Raw genomic sequence first — 19,810 nt, forward strand, 5'->3', positions numbered from 1 at the left:
AGGCACGCGGCAATTCGCCCACATTTCGTCCAAATCTGGCCAGTGCACTCTCCTCTCTAAGATATCGCGTGTGACTGACATACGAATAAACGAACATACCAACGAATAACTAATGGACGGAAACTGATCCACAGTCCCCTCCCCGTGAATAGGGGGGACAGTGAATAACATAAACCTCTCTGAAACTCTTATATTATGGATTACAATACCATCTACACAGGCCGCAGGGTCCGCTTAATATGTTGCACAAACTGGGGCGTTTTAAAATCCGCGGCGACAATGTTGCAGAAGCTAAACTAATTAATTCACTAATACATCGCCACAATACTGCAACAATGTTTCTTCTGTCAAAGCCAAGAAAGCTTGCAGAGAGACAAACGTACCAACCCCCATCACTCCTCCTTCCACGGAGCGTGATTGGATTAGAGACGGCCTTTCACCTCTAACCTCGTGATGTCGGCTGTTTCCTGCTTTCTCTGCTGGACTGCCGAAGCTGCGCTGAACATTGCTCGTCAATTGCAGGCACACAGCTCGGATACAGGACGCTTTAATCAAAGCATAAGGCTATCGGACATTTATTTCACATTCAAACAGACAGCAATGCGAAGGAAATCGAGGATGTTACTATGCTTCGCGGTCCTGTGGGTGCTTGGCATAGCATATTATTTCTATTCGGGAACAACGTTAAGTCGAAAGGTAGGTTTCCCCGACACTTTTTGCTCTTATTGAAAATGCATCAGGGGTGTATTCATTACGCCAATTCTGCTGCAAAACGTTTCTTAAATGGAACGAAGCGATTAGCGACCAAACTGAATTTGTCCAACATACTTAAGTTTTTCTCTGTTTGATTCCGTTTGGTTCTTAATAAACGGTAAATCGTTTCCGTAATAAATACACCCCCAGAGCTCGCTTTCAGGAGAAACATATTGTGAATATGTTTAACAAGTGGCTATTTTGATAGGCGGTTTATATTATGGAATATTATATTGTTCCATCATCAACTAGATTATTTTAATTTGCTTGAAATGAGGGATATAGCTCTTGTATGATTTGAACGTTGCTCTGTCTGGTATCGTATCATTTTGCTGTGATTAAATAGCTGGGCGGTTGTGAACACTTTATGAAGAGCTGCGTTTCACGCACACAACACTTACTTATTCCACTATTTAGGAAGACCTCAACAGTGAAGTATATCGTCTACAAATACTTCAGTGTTGAAATATATTCCCCCGCTACACTGGCAGGAAATATATCGGCTGCAGATGGATAGGCTACATTGTAACAAAATATGCAAACCTTATGCGTCCGTCTGTCTTTGTTAAAATCCCTGTTTATTTATGGTCATATCATTTCAGTTGAGGAATAGGCTAATGCCTGTAGTTTATAACAAAACAACTATAGTTCTCTTCCAAGGCTTTAATTCTTATTTCTCTGTTATCTTAATATACAGGATTGACGAGGTCAAACACGTCACTTATAGTTAAATTGTCCTTTCAGCAAAAATATGAGCGTTTTTATCATGTAACCAACCCTTGTGATAACACCTAGGCTCTTAACGGTCCCCTTGTCATTGTGTGATCATTCATTCTGCCCCTTACATTTGACATTAGGCTGATAGGTGGTGCAGCTAGATAAGGACCCATGGGCATTCTGATTTGATTAACAAAGGCCTAATCTCCAGTTATCAGCGAGCAGTTACCCATTTCCCTGGCGAGTACAAGGCAGTGGGACGCCTCAAGGCCAAATCACAGGGTACCTCTCACAAATGACACTGCTGTGCTAAACTCCCACATTGTACTCAAATATGGGTGATAAAGTTGCTGCTGGTATGCTTCCTGTGGGAAGGGGGCATCTGATGTCTGACTTTTGTTGTGGAGGGAGATGAGCCTGCAAAAGAATGCACTTTCATTGTATTTCTATCCATGTGTAAGACAAGCTATATCTCCAATTAGCCTTACAGCTGTCTGTCTGTGATTTGGGTGGAGACTGCTTTGCATTGTTGCAGGAGAACAACAGTAAAAGGAGACCACGGTGGCTGAGAGCCCAACAGCATTATGCTTCCTCCTGCTACTGCAGACGGGAACCCTCTGTTTCGGACTGTTTACAGGCTCCTGCTACTGCAGACTAGAACCCTCTGTTTCGGACTGTTTACAGGCTCCTGCTACTGCAGACTAGAACCCTCTGTTTCGGACTGTTTACAGGCTCCTGCTACTGCAGACTAGAACCCTCTGTTTCGGACTGTTTACAGGCTCCTGCTACTGCAGACTAGAACCCTCTGTTTCGGACTGTTTACAGGCTCCTGCTACTGCAGACTAGAACCCTCTGTTTCGGACTGTTTACAGGCTCCTGCTACTGCAGACTAGAACCCTCTGTTTCGGACTGTTTACAGGCTCCTGCTACTGCAGACTAGAACCCTCTGTTTCGGACTGTTTACAGGCTCCTGCTACTGCAGACTAGAACCCTCTGTTTCGGACTGTTTACAGGCTCCTGCTACTGCAGACGGGAACCCTCTGTTTCGGACTGTTGACAGTGCTCTTCACTGTAATTTAGGTAGTGTATTTTTATCCTCATCGCACATGCGTGTATTTCAATTGAACAATGCACTTATATGAAAAATTGTAGTCATTTAGCAGGGGCTCTAATCCAGAGCGATTTACAGGAACACTTAGGGTTAAGTACCTTGCTCGAGGGCGGTCTTAGGCACTGCATCTGTGCTAGGGGTGTCACACAGACCCTGGTTCGAATCCAGGCTGTATCACAACTGGCCGTGATTGGGAATCCCACAGGGTGGGGCTCAATTGGCCGAGCGTCGTCCGGGTTTGGCCGGGGTAGGCCATCATTGTAAATAACAATGTGTTCTTAACTGACTTGCTGAGTTACATAAACAAATATAATAAAAGGGCACATCGACAGATTTTTCACCTAGTCAGCTCTGGGATTCGAACCAGTGACCTTTCAGTTACTGGCCCAACGCTCTTAACCGCTAGGCTACCTGACCCTTTTTTGCATCTTACAGTGAATGGTGTGATGGAATGTACATCAGATGTTAAGGCTTCTGTCTGTACTCACAGCTCAGAAGGCCTCTGTAACCATTTAAATATAATGTAATTTATTGCTCTCCACCGAGCAAGTTCTTGTTTACAGACACATTTTTACCCAAAACGTCACCCAGACATTTACAGTTTCAACCCAACACTTTCACTTTGGAGACTTAACATGATAAACTAAACATAGTAAATTCAAGGCAGCAATTGTCTCTGAGTAAACTATATACTGGAAGGCCTTAAATTAGGCCTCTATGCAGGTCGGAGGTCCTCAGTGTTTAGCAGACAGGTCGGAGGTCCTCAGTGTTTAGCAGACAGGTCGGAGGTCCTCAGTGTTTAGCAGACAGGTCGGAGGTCCTCAGTGTTTAGCAGACAGGTCGGAGGTCCTCAGTGTTTAGCAGACAGGTCGGAGGTCCTCAGTGTTTAGCAGACAGGTCGGAGGTCCTCAGTGTTTAGCAGACAGGTCGGAGGTCCTCAGTGTTTAGCAGACAGGTCGGAGGTCCTCAGTGTTTAGCAGACAGGTCGGAGGTCCTCAGTGTTTAGCAGACAGGTCGGAGGTTCTCAGTGTTTAGCAGACAGGTTGGATGATGGATGCTTTCACCGACCTGTCACATTATTGTATTGGGAGCTGCTGCGGCTTGGTGAGAATGCACTCACTGGACGTGTATGGTAACCAGATTGACAGCTTTTATCTCTGGCTCCATTGTGTTTGATCTGATCTCCGCTCTGCAACACAATTATTGACAAGCTGGTTGTTCTGCTCTGGCTCAGCGGACAACATTGTAGCTGCGCCTGCGAGTGTGAATGGCCATGCTGTGCTTCCTCAGCTTTTTAAAGCAAAGCTCTCTTTGGAATAACAATGAATTAATGCATTGGGAAGTGTACATTAAAAATGTCAAGTGTGTTTAGAGCAGAGGGAGTTTCTTCATTCTCTGCTGATGTCATAACTGATAATCCTCAGGTTACATTTTGTTCAGGTTTGAACAGCTCACTGGATGTTTGATTCATTTGCTGAAATAATGTTTGTAATAATAATGGCATTCATTCACAAATGTATTCTGATATTTGAGTGTTCCTAGTCCTCCTGGATTACTATTCCCTCGGTCAGAGCCAACACCTAGTCCTCCTGGATTACTATTCCCTCGGTCAGAGCCAACACCTAGTCCTCCTGGATTACTATTCCCTCGGTCAGAGCCAACACCTAGTCCTCCTGGATTACTATTCCCTCGGTCAGAGCCAACACCTAGTCCTCCTGGATTACTATTCCCTCGGTCAGAGCCAACACCTAGTCCTCCTGGATTACTATTCCCTCGGTCAGAGCCAACACCTAGTCCTCCTGGATTACTATTCCCTCGGTCAGAGCCAACACCTAGTCCTCCTGGATTACTATTCCCTCGGTCAGAGCCAACACCTAGTCCTCCTGGATTACTATTCCCTCGGTCAGAGCCAACACCTAGTCCTCCTGGATTACTATTCCCTCGGTCAGAGCCAACACCTAGTCCTCCTGGATTACTATTCCCTCGGTCAGAGCCAACACCTAGTCCTCCTGGATTACTATTCCCTCGGTCAGAGCCAACACCTAGTCCTCCTGGATTACTATTCCCTCGGTCAGAGCCAACACCTAGTCCTCCTGGATTACTATTCCCTCGGTCAGAGCCAACACCTAGTCCTCCTGGATTACTATTCCCTCGGTCAGAGCCAACACCTAGTCCTCCTGGATTACTATTCCCTCGGTCAGAGCCAACACCTAGTCCTCCTGGATTACTATTCCCTCGGTCAGAGCCAACACCTAGTCCTCCTGGATTACTATTCCCTCGGTCAGAGCCAACACCTAGTCCTCCTGGATTACTATTCCCTCGGTCAGAGCCAACACCTAGTCCTCCTGGATTACTATTCCCTCGGTCAGAGCCAACACCTAGTCCTCCTGGATTACTATTCCCTCGGTCAGAGCCAACACCTAGTCCTCCTGGATTACTATTCCCTCGGTCAGAGCCAACACCTAGTCCTCCTGGATTACTATTCCCTCGGTCAGAGCCAACACCTAGTCCTCCTGGATTACTATTCCCTCGGTCAGAGCCAACACCTAGTCCTCCTGGATTACTATTCCCTCGGTCAGAGCCAACACCTAGTCCTCCTGGATTACTATTCCCTCGGTCAGAGCCAACACCTAGTCCTCCTGGATTACTATTCCCTCGGTCAGAGCCAACACCTAGTCCTCCTGGATTACTATTCCCTCGGTCAGAGCCAACACCTAGTGCAGTTTTATTCTCCTCAGACAATTTATTATGATGTAGCATGTTGCAATCTCCCGTTGTTTACGGAATAACTCAGCGTAACAAAACCCAGCATAGGATCTGAGCCCGTTTTTTGAAGTCCCCCAAAATAATTTTTCCCGCTATGTATATGTGTCTACTGTTGTAGGATGCACTTGGGTTGATTCATATGAATAATCGTGTGGAAATGACGCTAGGTTGTTGTCTCTCACCACCACTCCCACTGTTTATCTTTAACCTACCTGTGAGGGGAAATGTGTTGCCTACCTGTGAGGAGAAATGTGTTGTCATGTGGAGAGCACATTGCTTTTGAGGCCCCTGCTCTATCCTGACCTTTGCCTTGTATGTGGTTTAACATGGAGCCAGAAAAAGTGTTTTTAGAGAGCATTCCAGGCCCTTCCAGCTTCTGCCCTTTTGATCCAGCAGAGCGATCCCTGATCTAATATTGACTAGGCTGAATTGAGGGTCTGGATGGGCCCGCTGATCACAGTGGGAAACCCCAAGTTTAATCTCTCCCCTGCTCTGCTCCTGATCAGCATGGACTACTGTTTTTGTGGGTTGTTGTCTACTTGTCTTTATCCAGTGTGTGTGTTGCTCTTACAGTTGAAGTCAGAAGTTTACATGCACTTAGGTTGGAGTCATTAAAACTCGTTTTTCAACCACTCCACAAATGTATTGTTAATAAACTATAGTTTTGGCAAGTCGGTTAAGACATTTACTTTGTGCATGACACAGGTAATTTTCCCAACAGTTGTTAACAGACAGATTATTTCACTTATAATTCACTGTATCACAATTCCAGTGGGTCAGAAGTTTACATACACTAAGTTGACTGTGCCTTTAAACAGCTTGGAAAATTCCAGAAAATTATGTCTTGGCTTTACAAGCTTCTGATAGGCTAAGTGACATCATTTGAGTCAGTTGGAGGTGTACCTGTGGATGTATTCCAAGGCCTACCTTCAAACTCAGTGACTCTTTGCTTGACATCATGGGAAAATCATAAGAAATCAGCCAAGACCTCAGAAAAATAATTGTACACCTCCACAAGTCTGGTTCATCCTTGGAAGCAATTTCCAAACACCTGAAGGTACCACGTTTATCTGTGCAAACAATAGTACGCAGGTATAAACACCATGGGACCACGCAGCCATCATACCGCTCAGGAAGGGGACACGTTCTGTCTCCTAGAGATGAACGTACTTTGGTGCAAAAAGTGCAAATCAATCCCAGAACAACAGCAAAGGACCCTGTGAAGATGCTGGAGGAAACGGGTACAAAAGTATCTATATCCACAGTAAAACAAGTCTTATATCGACATAACCTGAAAGGCCGCTCAGCAAGGAAGAAGCCACTGCTCCAAAACCGCCATAAAAAGCCAGACTACCATTTGCAACTGCACATGGGGACAAAGATTGTACTTTTTGGAGAAATGTCCTCTGGTCTGATGAAACAAAAATAGAACTAACGATGGCCATAATGATGGCCATAATGACCATCGTTATGTTTGGCGCAAAAAGGGGGAGGCTTGCAAGCCGAAGAACACCATCCCAACGGTGAAGTACGGGGGTGGCAGCATCATGTTGTGGGGGTGCTTTGCAGCAGGAGGGAAGACCCATTTGCAACCAAGCTTTACCTTCCTGACTGATGTCTTGAGATGTTGCTTCAATATAGCCACAACTTTCCTGCCTCCATGATGCCACTTCACAAAATAGATGGCATCATGGAGGCAGGAAAGTTGTGGCTATATTGAAGCAACATCTCAAGACATCAGTCAGGAAGGTAAAGCTTGGTTGCAAATGGGTCTTCCAAATGGACAATGACCCCAAGCATACTTCCAAAGTTGTGGCAAAATGGCTTAAGGACAACAAAGTCAAGGTATTGGAGTGGCCATCACAAAGCCCTAACCTCAATCCTATAGAAAATGTGTGGGCAGAACTGAAAAAGTGTGTTAGAGCAAGGAGGCCTTCAAACCTGACTCAGTTACACCAGCTCTGTCAGGAAGAACTTATTGTGGGAAGCTTGTGAAAGGCTACCCAAAACGTTTGACCCAAGTGAAACAATTTAAAGGCAATGCTACCAAATACTAATTGCGTTTATGTAAACTTCTGACCCACTGGGAATGTGATGAAAGAAATAAAAGCTGAAATAAATCATTCTCTCTACTATTATTCTGACATTTCACATTATTAAAATAGTGGTGATCCTAACTGACCTAAGAGAGGGACTTTTTACTAGGATTAAATGTCAGGAATTGTGGAAAACTGAGTTTAAATGTATTTGGTTAATAAGGTGTATGTAAACTTCCGACTTCAACAGTATCTGCTTCCTGGCTAAGCCATATAAATGGACCTGGTTTGGAGCTGATCTGTCTCCTTGCAGTGCTTGAGGAGCTCTACTGATGTACAGAACTGTCAGTGTTCTTCCATGATTGTTTTGTTCAATAGGGTGGTTCAGGTGCTTGGAGCTTGTCATTCACCTCCAGCAGTGGTAGTACTCAGTGCCATGATGAGGAAAGGAGCCTACTCTGAAATAATTTTGTTCTTTGATATCCCACTGTGAGCTTTTAAATGATTACTTTCTGAGTTTTTCCTCTTCTGAGGAATATATAACTTGAGAGAAATATGTAACTGACCTTTCTATGGGTCCATGAAAGATGAAAGATGCTATTTTGTTAATGATTGAGACAGGTGGTTAGGCATACAGTGTTTTGACAAGTACCACTACTTCTGAATGGAGACATTTGACAAGGCAAAGACAAAAGAGAGGGGTGAATGCTGCTTTGACTGGTGAAATGTTTATGGAGCTTATTAGCTGTAGTCATTACATTCTGAATTGCAAATGCTTCACCACCATACATTTCTGTGAAGGGAGCCAGAGGCTGTTTGGGCAAAACCCCACTGGTCTGCGCTGCCCAGTACACAATGGCTCCATTTTCCTTAGGACCTGTCGATATAAAGATGCAGTACACCACAGGCATGTGAAGAATTGCATTGACTCTGATAATAAAGCATTCATAGGACACATTCATTACTGCTGGATTACATTACAGGTAATGAGTGTAAATCAAGTCCAATTAATATAGTGACTAAAGATTAGGTATACCAGTCTGAATTATGGTCAAATAAATACATTTCCTCAATGCTTACTCCATTTTTCTTTTTGTCATCTTTGATTTCCTGATAAGGTTTACAATAGTGTGTCAAGTCTATTCTAAGTTATGAGGTATTAACGTAATGCTTTCCAACGCTCAGTCTCTGTAGAACAGGGGGCAGTAAAACAGCTTGACTTGGACACTGGTGATCCACACATGGTTGTAATACTTGGATAAGTGAGATTGTCTCCCTGACAGTATTATGTCTAACAAGGGGCAGATGTGCTCAAGCCGCTGTACAGGGACTGGTGTACAGCCTGTAAGACAGTAATATGACTCTGAAGGGACAGGCCAGGGATGGTACCAGCAGGAATGTGTACTTTGGCATGAGGACTTATAACACACAGGCCATCCTCACTACTCTGCTGACTAAACAGGGTTTTCCTTCTGGGCTATAACTGTTTATGGAGAGAGGGCTACTGCCCTGAAAAGTCTCACACTTTCTGTTTGTATTTATTGGCCCTCTGTCAAGTGTGAACATTGTGACTCTTTGTAACAAACTTGTTCTCAGCTTTGACAAAACAATCTCATGTGTTTGAGAGCCTGCACTTCCCAGAAGAGTTTGGAATTGTGTGAAGGCCACAGGCCAGTGGTGGTTCTGAGGACGATCAACACTAACTGGAATATAACCTCTTTGTGCTTTAAATGAAAGTGCTGATGCCTCAGATTTGTCCTAAGACCCTGTTTCAATTTATTTTCCTTGGGCTAATCATGTTTTATGGAAGAGGGCAGATCCCGTTCTTCCCCTTCTTCAACAATGTGCTTTGTTTTATTGGAAGAATGAACAATGGATTTGCCAGAAGAATTTCAGCGTTATTGGTTTTCTGGATTGTTTTTGAGTTTACAAATACTCCCCAGCTCTGCTTTTGCATAATTGATATTCAGATTTCCATTTGCTGTGTGTGGATGTTTCCTCTCACTGTGATTTGAACAGGATGCACCCATTACATTCTAACAGTCATGGCTTACTGCTCCTGCCCCCTGCCCATATACACATTTTGATGCCCTCTGTAGATCTGGGGGAACTGGATCTACCTAGCCTACCTACCAGATGCTGAAGCTCTGTGAGGACAAAGGTCTATTTTTATATAGCTTGAGTTACTTCTTACAATCGGTCAATCCTATAGTATTTAAAATGTGTGCAGTTATTGTATGGGTGAGGTTTAGAGACAGTGTTTGTTAACTTTGTAAAAAGTGGAGTTGGGTTTCCTTTCCTTCCTTTACAGCAGTAAGTGATTGTTTTACCACCCCAGTGCCCTGCCCAGTTCAACGTTTCTGATGGCACTCATAAATATCCTGGTTGCCTTAGACACAACAAAATCACTGTTTGAAGAACATTACGTCAGTTCCACGTCTTATTGGAAATGTACAGGCTCACAGGCAAAGCCTACGAGAAGACATGATCCTAACAGTGTTGGCTTGTCTTAGTGTACCACTGTGGAAATCTAGAACAACCAAGGCCATGCAGATAAGGAACAAACGTGAACAAAGCCACTGTAAATGTGGTGTGTTTATTGACATCTGTGGGAATTAACTTTTGAATGAGGGATAAGGCAACTGTTCAATAGTTTGGAGTTGTTCAGAAGACTAGAACTAATTTCAAGAGCTGCTGTATCTCTTGCCGCTGTGGTCTTTTCATTTGGGTAAAACCTGTTTTAAGACTTGAGTCATACCAGAACTATTTTGTGTGCTGATGGTATCCTCTTAATTACACTGCCTTCAGAAAGTATTCATACCCCTTGACTTACTCCACATTTTGTTGTGGTACTGTGTTACAGTTCAAAATATTTAAAATATATATTTTTCTCTCACCCATCTACACACACTACCCCATAATGACAAAGTGAAAACATGTTTTTTTTAAACGTTTTTTGCAAATGTATTGAAAATAAAATACAGAAATGTAAATGAGATATGTATTCACACCCCAGAGTCATGTTAGAATCACCTTTGGCAGCCATTACAGCTGTGAGTTTTTCTGGGTAAGTCTCTAAGATCATTTCACACCTGGATTGTACAACATTTGCCCATTATTCTTTGCAAAATTCTTCAAGCTGTCTCAATATTTGTTGATTGTTGCTAGACAACAATTTTCAGGTCTTGCCATAGTTGCAAATCTGCTTGAAAATCTAACTCGGCCACTCAGGAACATTCTCTGTCTTCTTGGTAGCAACTCCAGAGTAGATGTGGCCTTGTGTTTTAGGTTATTATCCTGCTGAAAGGTGACTTAATCTCCCAGTGTCTGGTGGAAAGCAGACTGGACCAGGTTTTCCTCTAGGATTTTGCCTGTGCTTGGCTCCATTCCGTTTATTTTTATCCTGACCTAGTCCCCTGCTCGACGGACGGGACCTTACAGATAATTGCGTGTGGGGTACAGAGATGAGCTAGTCATTAAAAAATCACGTTAAACACTATTGTTGAACAGAGTGAGTCCATGCAACTTATTATGTGACTTGTTCAGCACATTTCTACTCCTTTACTTATTTAGGCTTGCTTTAACAAAGGGGTGAATACTTAAGGCATTTCAACTTCTCATTTTTATTAATTGGAAAAATAAAATTAAAAAAACGTAATTCCACTTTGACATTATGGGGTATTTTGTGTAGGCCAGTGACACAAAATCTATATTTAATCTATTTTTAAATTCAGGCTGTAACAACAAAATGTGGAACAGTCAAGGGATGTGAATTCTTTCTGAAGGCTCTGTAGCTAGTACTGTACATACCTGTTTTACCTGATTTTACTTTATACTTTTACTATTTGCTACATTGTAGAATAATAGTTTTGTCTTAACTATGAAATAACACATGGAATCATGTATTAACCAAAAAAGTGTTAAACAAATCAAAATATATTTTAGATTCTTCGAAGTAGCCACCCTTTGCCTTGATGACAGCTTTGCACACTCTTGTCATTCTCTCAAACAGCTTCACCTGGAATGCTTTCTGACCATCTTGAAGGAGTTCCCACATATGCTAAGTACTTGTTGGCTGCTTTTCCTGCACTCTGCGGTCCAACTCATCCCAAACCATCTGTGGCGTACGGCATTAACATCAAATAGCCCCTGCGATATGCAACTCTTCAGGGAAGTTAGGAACCAATATACACAGGCAGTTAGGACAGCTAAGGCTAGCTTTTTCAAGCAGAAATGTGCATCCTGCAGCACAAACAACAAAAAAGTTCTGGGACACTGTAAAGTTTATGGAGAATAAGAGCACTTCCTCCCAGCTGCCCACTGCACTGAGGCTAGGAAACACTGTCCCACTGATAAATCCACAATAATTGAGAATTTCAATAAGCATTTTTCTATGGCTGGCCATGCTTTCCACCTGGCCACCCTTACCCTGGTCAAAAGCCCTGCACCCCCGACAGCATCTTGCCCAAGCCTCCCCCATTTCTCCCCTTTCTCCCCTACAAATCAGCAGGGCTAGACAATCTGGACCCTCTCTTTCTAAAATTATCAGCCAAAATTGTTGCAACCCCTATTACTAGCCTGTTCAACCTCTCTTTCGTATCGTCTGAGATCCCCTAAAGATTGGAAAACTGCCGCAGTCATCCCCCTCTTCAAAGGGGGAGACACTCTATACCCAAACTGCTACAGACCTATATCTTTCCTACCCTGCCTTTCTAAGGTCTTCGAAAGACAAGTCAACAAACAGATCACCGACCATTTCGAATCCCACCATACCTTCTCCGCTATGCAATCTGGTTTCCAAGCTGGTCATGGGTGCACCTCAGCCACGCTCAAGGTCCTAAACGATATCATAACCGCCATCGATAAGAGACATTACTGTGCAGCCGTTTTCATCGACCTGGCTAAGGCTTTCGACTCCGTCAATCACAACATTCTTATCGGCAAGACTCAACAGCCTTGGTTTCTCAAATGACTGCCTCGCCTGATTCACCAACTACTTCTCAGAGAGAGTTCAGTGTTTCAAATCGGAGGGCCTGTTGTCCGGACCTCTGGCAGTCTCTATGGGGGTGCCACGGGGTTCAATTCTCGGGCCGACTCTTTTTTCTGTATACATCAATGATGTCGCTCTTGCTGCTGATGAGTCTCTGATCCACCTCTATGCAGACGACACCATTCTGTATACTTTTGGACCTTTTGGACCAAGCCATATAATAAATGCCTTACCTTTTGAAGATCTTCTTTTTGCAATCTGAAATGTCTCAGTGACACAATGAATGGTCGTTTTGTTCGATAAATTCTTTCTTTATATCCCCAAAATGTCCCTTTATTTGGCGCGTTTTGATTCAGAAATACACATGTTCCAACATGACTACAAAGTATCTAATAAGTTACCTGTAAACTTGGTCCAAACATTTCAAACAACGCTCGTAATCCAACCTCGGGTATCCTACAATGTAAATAAACGATGCAATTTAAGACGGAATAAACTGTTTCTAATACCGGATAAAAACAACAAAGTGCGCTCCAGTTCATGCGCAACAAAAGACTAAAGCCCTTTAGAGTGACACCTACAAAGAACAGCCCTACTTCTTCTTTTCTTGTGGAAGCCATATGAACTGCATTCTGGGCCCTAATAAATCAGGTCTCCCATAGAAAACCATTGGAAAACACAATAACCTCCAATTTTTCCCCTGGATGGATTGTGCTCGGCGTTTCACCTGCCAAATCAGTTCTGTTATACTCAGACATTATTCTAACAGTTTTAGAAACTTCAGAGTGTTTTCTATCCAAATCTACTAAATATATGCATATCCTAGCTTCTGGGCCTGAGTTGCAGGCAGGTTACTTTGGGCACGCTTTTCATCCGGACATGAAAATACTCCCCCTATCCCAGAGAGGTTAATTAACCTACAGACGAGCTTCAATGCCATACAACTCTCCTTCCGTGGCCTCCAACTGCTCTTAAATGCAAGTAAAACTAAATGCATTCTCTTCAACTGATCGCTGCCCGCCCGGCTATCGCTGCTCTGGATGGTTCTGACTTAGAATATGTGGACAACTACAAATACCTAGGTGTCTGGTTAGACTGTATACTCTCTTTCCATACTCACATTAAGCATCTCCAATCCAAAATTAAGTCTAGAATCGGCTTCCTATTTCGCAACAAAGCATCCTTCACTCATGCTGCCAAACATACCCTCGTAAAACTGACTATCCTACCGATCCTTGACATCGGCGATGTCATTTATAAAATATCCTCCAACACTCAACAAACTGGATGCAGTCTATCACAGTGCCATCCGTTTTGTCAGCAAAGCCCCATATTCTACCCACCACTGCGACCTGTACACTCTCGTTGGCTGGCCCTCGCTTCATATTCGTCGCCAAACCCACTGGCTCCAGGGCATCTATAAGTCTTTGCTAGGTAAAGCCCCACTTTATCTCAGCTTACTGGTCACCATAGCAGCACGCGCTCCAGCAGGTATATTTTACTGGTCACCCCCAAAGCCAATTCCTCCTTTGGCTGCCTTTCCTTCCAATTCTCTGTTGCCAATAACTGGAACGAATTGCAAAAATCACTGATGCTGGAGACTCATATCTCCCTCACTAACTTTAAGCACCAGCTGTCAGAGCAGCTCACAGATCACTGCACCTGTACATAGCCCATCCAACTACCTCATCCCCATACAGTTATTTATTTTTTTGCTCCTTTGCACCCGAGTGTCTCTACTTGCACCTTCATCTTCTGCACATCCATCACTCCAGTGTATACTTGCTAAATTGTAATTATTTCGCCACGATGGCCTATTTATTGCCTCCCTTATCTTAGCTCATTTGCACACACTGTATATAAACATTTTATTCTCAATTGTGTTATTGACTGTTTTTGTTTATTCCATGTGTAACTGTTTGTTTCGTACTGCTTTGCTTTATCTTGGCCAGGTCGCAGTTGTAAATGAGAACTTGTTCTCAACTAGCCTACCTGGTTAAATAAAGGTGAAATAAAAAAAAATCTCAATATAGGTTGAGGTCAGGTGATTGTGGAGGCCAGGTCATCTGCTGCAGCACTCCATCACTCTCCGTGGTCAAATAGCCCTTACACAGCCTGGAGGTCTGTTGGGTCATTGTCCTGTTGAAAACCAATTATAGTCCCACTGAGCGCAAACCAGATGGGATGGCCTATTGCTGTTATAGCCATGCTGGTTGTGTGCCTTGAATTCTAAATAAATCAGACAGTTTCACCAGCAAAGCACCATCACACCTCCTCCTCCATGCTTCACGGTGGGAACCACACACGCCGAGATCATCCGTTCACCTACTCTGCATCTCACAAAGACATGGCAATTGTAACCAATAATCTCACATTTGGACTCATCAGACCAAAGTACAGATTTCCACTGGTCTAATGTCCATTGCTCGTGTTTCTTGGCCCAAGCAAGTCTCTTATTGGTGTCCCTTTTTAGTAGTGGTTTCTCTGGAGTCATTCGACCACGAAGGCCTGATTCATGCAGTCTCCTTTGAACAGTTGATGTTGAGATGTCTGTTACTTGAACTCTGTGAAGCATTTATTTGGGCTGCAATCTCAGGTGCCGTTAAATCTAATGAACTTATCCTCTGCAGCAGAGGTAACTCTGGGTCTTCATTTCCTATGGCGGTCCTCATGAGAGCCAGTTTCATCATTGCTCTGGATGGTTTTTGCGGCTGCACTTAAAGAAACTTTCAAAGTTCTTGACATTTTCCACATTAATTGACCTTCATGTCAGTAATGATGGACTGTTGTTTCTCTTTGCTTATTTGAGCTGTTCTTGCCATAATATGGACTTGGTCTTTTACCAAATAGGGCTTTTTTCTGTCTACCTTGTCACAGCACAACTGATTGGCTCAAACGCATTAAGAAGAAAAGACATTCCACAAATTAGCTTTTAACAAGGCACACCTGTTAATTGAAATGCATTCCAGGTGACTACCTCATGAAGCTGGTTGAGAGAATGCGAAGAGTGTGCAAAGCTCTCAAGGCAATGTGTGGCTACTTTGAAGAATCTAAAATATATTTTGATTTGTTTAACGCTTGTTTGGTTACTGCATGATTCCATATGTGTTATTTCAGTTTTGATGTCTAATAGAAAAAATAAATAACTCTGGATTGAGTAGGTGTCTGAACTTTTGATTGGTACTGTATGTGTGGAATGCATGACTGGCCCTCATGCTGACTGCTGTAGGCTGTTTCTTGGAAAAAGACATGGCAGCAATGTGAGCCAACAGATTTGGTGGTTTTGCAGGTATTTGTCATGAGCTTTGAGTCCAAAGGCTAAAAACACTGATCAACACCCGGAACTAGACAGTAGCCCTAGTATTTTCGGTAAATTAAACCCCCTGTGTGGATACTATATTCTTACTGGAAGTTGAGCAAATGAAATCGCACTTTCCCTGCCAGTGATTTGTTTCCTTCTTTGAAAAGGACTGAATGCTTTACAACTTCTCGATCAGGAATGACAAATAATCCCTCCTCTGGAGAAATTGAGAATCTCTGTGTGTTGTAGGCAATTGAACATGTCTTTCCTATTCTAAAAGCAAGATGCTTGCCTATTGGAGGCATGAATTTAAGACGTTAAAGGACTTTGACAAACACACAAACTTTCAATAATTAATTTACAGAGGATACCCATGTGATTGTACTTCGTAACTCTCTTGCGTTGTTTTTAAAGAAAGGACTGTCTGGCCGTCGATCCCAGTTGATTGGTGTTTATTCTCACGATAGACACAATGAAGCACATTAGATGTGCAGGATAACAGGATGTTGATGGCTGTAGATTTGTGATTTGTCTGTTTTAACATGGAAATAACTGTGAATTAGCAGGGCCTAATGTGATCATTACAATTAGAGCTTGCTTTCAGCAATAACATACAGAAGCTAATCCCAGGATGCCCCCAATATCTAACTGGTACCTTATACCTACAGTATACACACATCAGCCCATGTACCTAGTGAACTCGTAAATATGACAATAGAATCCAATATTTCACAACGTGACCTACCGCTTGCATGGCAGTATCAGACTGGGAAGAATTTACATTTGCTATCTCCCCCTATCTGCATGCATGACTAATGGCATAACACCTTACTGATATGTACATTTAACCAACCAATTGGAATACATGAACATTGAATACATATTTATTCAGTGTCAAGTGGAAACATAACCAACCCTGTTACATTGGTATAACAAGGCCACATTTTGATGTCAATATTTTGATATAGTACTATATTTTGAGATCACATTTTGAGCATATGGGAGGCAAGAAAGATAATTCAATCTAATTGGATCTTCAATTCAGTTTCCAACTAACCTGATCTTGTCACTGTGAGTTGCACTGTCCAACTGCACATAACCCAGGGGTTTATGTACTAGCAGAGAGATGTTAGAGAAACATCCTGGGACTTTAGCATTTGATATACTGTGAATGATATGTCACATTTGAGCTTTCTCGTATATAGTCAGTTAACAATTTGGCTTAGCAATGAAACATGGGAGCGACTTTGAGACATCCAGAGAGAGACAGCGGTTGTCTGTAACGAGCCAAAATTACTGTGGTGAACAATGCAATCACAGTTAATACACAATAAAAAATAAAGTTGGTGTTATTATGCTAATTTGACAGCAAATGAAACGACTGTTACAGCTATGTGATGAAGATGGATATTTAACCTAACCAGTGTTCTCGAGGCCATGATTAGACTGAGCAATAAAGAGCACAAACATAAGTCCTACATTTCACCCATCTTATGCCTGGTTCCCACACGGCATTAAGACACAACACAAAAAGATTGTTAGACTAGCTCAACTGTGTTAATAGAATAAGAACAGTTACTCCTGTCTCAAACAGCACAATGACGCAAAAGTTATTGCCCCATTCTTCCAAAATCATTCTGATTGAAACTGATTACATTGCAGAGGAAAGGTCCAACAGCTTGTCTATGCTTTACATAACTTGTGTATAGAAAGGATGGAACCATAATGAGGCCCTGATTCCCATCTTATTCTATAGATTCAGATTTGGCTGTATTTTCTCCCAGTTGTGCATCACTGAATCAATTACAGAGAGTCATCTTATTTATCTGATAATAAGCACCATCTTTCTTCTAGGGGTATTGGAAATGTGTATTTCCCCAAAACTGGAATTGAAGTATAATGACTACTGTTTTAATTGTTTGTTTTGAAATGAGCTGGCAGCATGAATTGTTATATGCACCATTTCCAGAATGACTTAACTGGCAACGTGAGAGAGGATGATGGCATGCAGAGAATATCCCTCAAGGCTGGCAGTAAGGGTGGACCAGCCCAGTTGGCCAAGGAAAATGTTCTTGGAGTAAAGAGGGAGGGATTGGCAAATGAAGAGAGAAGGAAAATAGTGCTTTGTTTCCATGGGTCCTGATGAATTGACAGTTGAGGGAGCCATCTGCCTGTCTGTGAGACCAGGGTCTAATGAGAGAATGTTTCCTGCTCCTTGTATCTGTCACGATTCTGAGCACTCCCACTCCTCTTCTCACTCAGCCCATCCAAAATGGCTGCATCCCAATTCAAATAACATATTTTGAGGATGTATGTGTGTATATATACTTCGCATATCTTTTTATATATATATTTTCTTCTGAAAACTCAACTTCAAAGCACTCTCCTGCAACTCGCCTCACCAATTCAAAAAAAAAAAAACTATTATTCACCTCAAATCTGAAATCCACAACAGTTAGTATTCAGCTAACCACAGTTGGCAGACATCAGCTATCCCTTAGCTCGAATAGCTATCGCCAGTTTTGTACAACGCGAAGCAGACCAGAGCATACCGAACCTATTTTTCTCTCCATATCCCCGGATTTCTATCGCAAGCTCTGGACATTTACACCTGGATCTTGCAGCTAGCGAGCTGCTATCCGAGTGACTATTGGCTAATGTCAGTCCCAGAGCAAACCTCAATTATTCCGGAGCTAGCCAGCTGAAGAGTTCCATCAGCCCCTCCTGGGCTACAATCACCTATCCGGACCCGTTTTACTGCCGATGCAGAGCCCCATCAGGCCTTCATGACTGGACTACTGGCGTTATCTGCCCGAGGGAGTTATCCAACTGGCCCCTCCGTCGCGACGTAACCTGAACGACCATCTGCGGCCTGCTAATCGTTAGCTGTCTTATCGGCTGCTATCTGAATAGGTCTATCGGACAATTTTCTTGGGCCACTATAACTATTTTGCCAATTGGACTAGTCCCCCCTACCACACGGAACCCCACTCATCTACAGACGGAAACGCACAAGGTGGCTAAAAACAGAGCTCCCTCCGTCTTCTGCCAGCTTGCTACCTGTGGACCGGCTAGCTGTCTGAATCTCACTGGACCCTTATGATCACTCGGCTAAGCATGCCTCTCCTTAATGTCAATATGCCTTGTCCATTGCTATTCTAGTTAGTGTTTATTGGCTTATTTCACTGTAGAGCCTCTAGCCCTGCTCATTATACCTTATCCAACCTTTCAGTTCCACCACCCACACATGCTATGACATCACCTGGTTTCAATGATGTTTCTAGAGACAATATCTCTCATCACTCAATGCCTAGGTTTACCTCCACTCTATTCACATCATACCATACGTTTGTCTGTACATTATACCTTGAAGCTATTTTATCGCCCCCAGAAACCTGCTCCTTTTACTCTCTATTCCAGACGTCATAGCCGACCAATTCTCATAGCTTTTAGCCGTACCCTTATCCTACTGTTCCTCTGGTGATGTAGAGGTGAATCCAGGCCCTGCAGTGCCTAGCTCCACTCTTATTCCCCAGGCGCTCTCTTTTGATGACTTCTGTAACCGTAATAGCCTTGGTTTCATGCATGATAATATTAGAAGCCTCCTCCCTAAGTTTGTTTTATTCACTGCTTTAGCACACTCTGCCAACCCGGATGTCCTAGCCGTGTCTGAATCCTGGCTTAGGAAGACCTCCAAAAACTCTGAAATCTTCATCCCTAACTACAACATTTTCAGACAAGATATAATGGCCAAAGGGAGTGGTGTTGCAATCTACTGCAGAGAGAACCTGCAGAGTTCTGTCCTACTATCCAGGTCTGTACCCAAACAATTTGAACTTCTACTTTTAAAAATCCACCTCTCTAAAAACAAGTCTCTCACTGTTGCCGCCTGCTATAGACCACCCTCTGCCCCCAGCTGTGCTCTGGACTCCATATGTGAACTGATTGCCCCCCATCTATCTTCAGAGCTCGTGCTGCTAGGTGACCTAAACTGGGACATGCTTAACCTCTTACATCTAGACGTTCCGCTAGCGGAACACCTGCTCCAATATCCAATGATAGGCGTGGCGCGAATTACAAATTCCTCAAAAATACAAAAACTTCCATTTTTCAAACATATGACTATTTTACAGCAT

General features: G+C 43.0%; 1 protein-coding gene across 3 annotated transcripts in view; it reads left to right on the forward strand.

Moving 5' to 3' along the window:
- The first annotated feature begins 452 nt into the window (after window positions 1–452).
- Window positions 453–19,810, forward strand: part of galt2 (Polypeptide N-acetylgalactosaminyltransferase 2) — a 138,997-nt gene continuing 119,639 nt past the window's right edge. For 2 of the 3 annotated variants that reach the window (XR_001329933.3, XR_001329936.3), the window contains exon 1: window positions 453–696. Coding sequence is in view for 1 of the 3 variants with exons in the window: in NM_001173688.1 (NP_001167159.1) it covers window positions 601–696 (96 nt within the window). In the remaining 2 variants the exon portion in view is untranslated. 3 annotated transcript variants of the gene reach the window in all.

Source organism: Salmo salar, chromosome 01 (assembly GCF_965601325.2).
Source record: "Salmo salar chromosome 01, fSalSal1, whole genome shotgun sequence".
Taxonomy (NCBI): domain Eukaryota; kingdom Metazoa; phylum Chordata; class Actinopteri; order Salmoniformes; family Salmonidae; genus Salmo; species Salmo salar.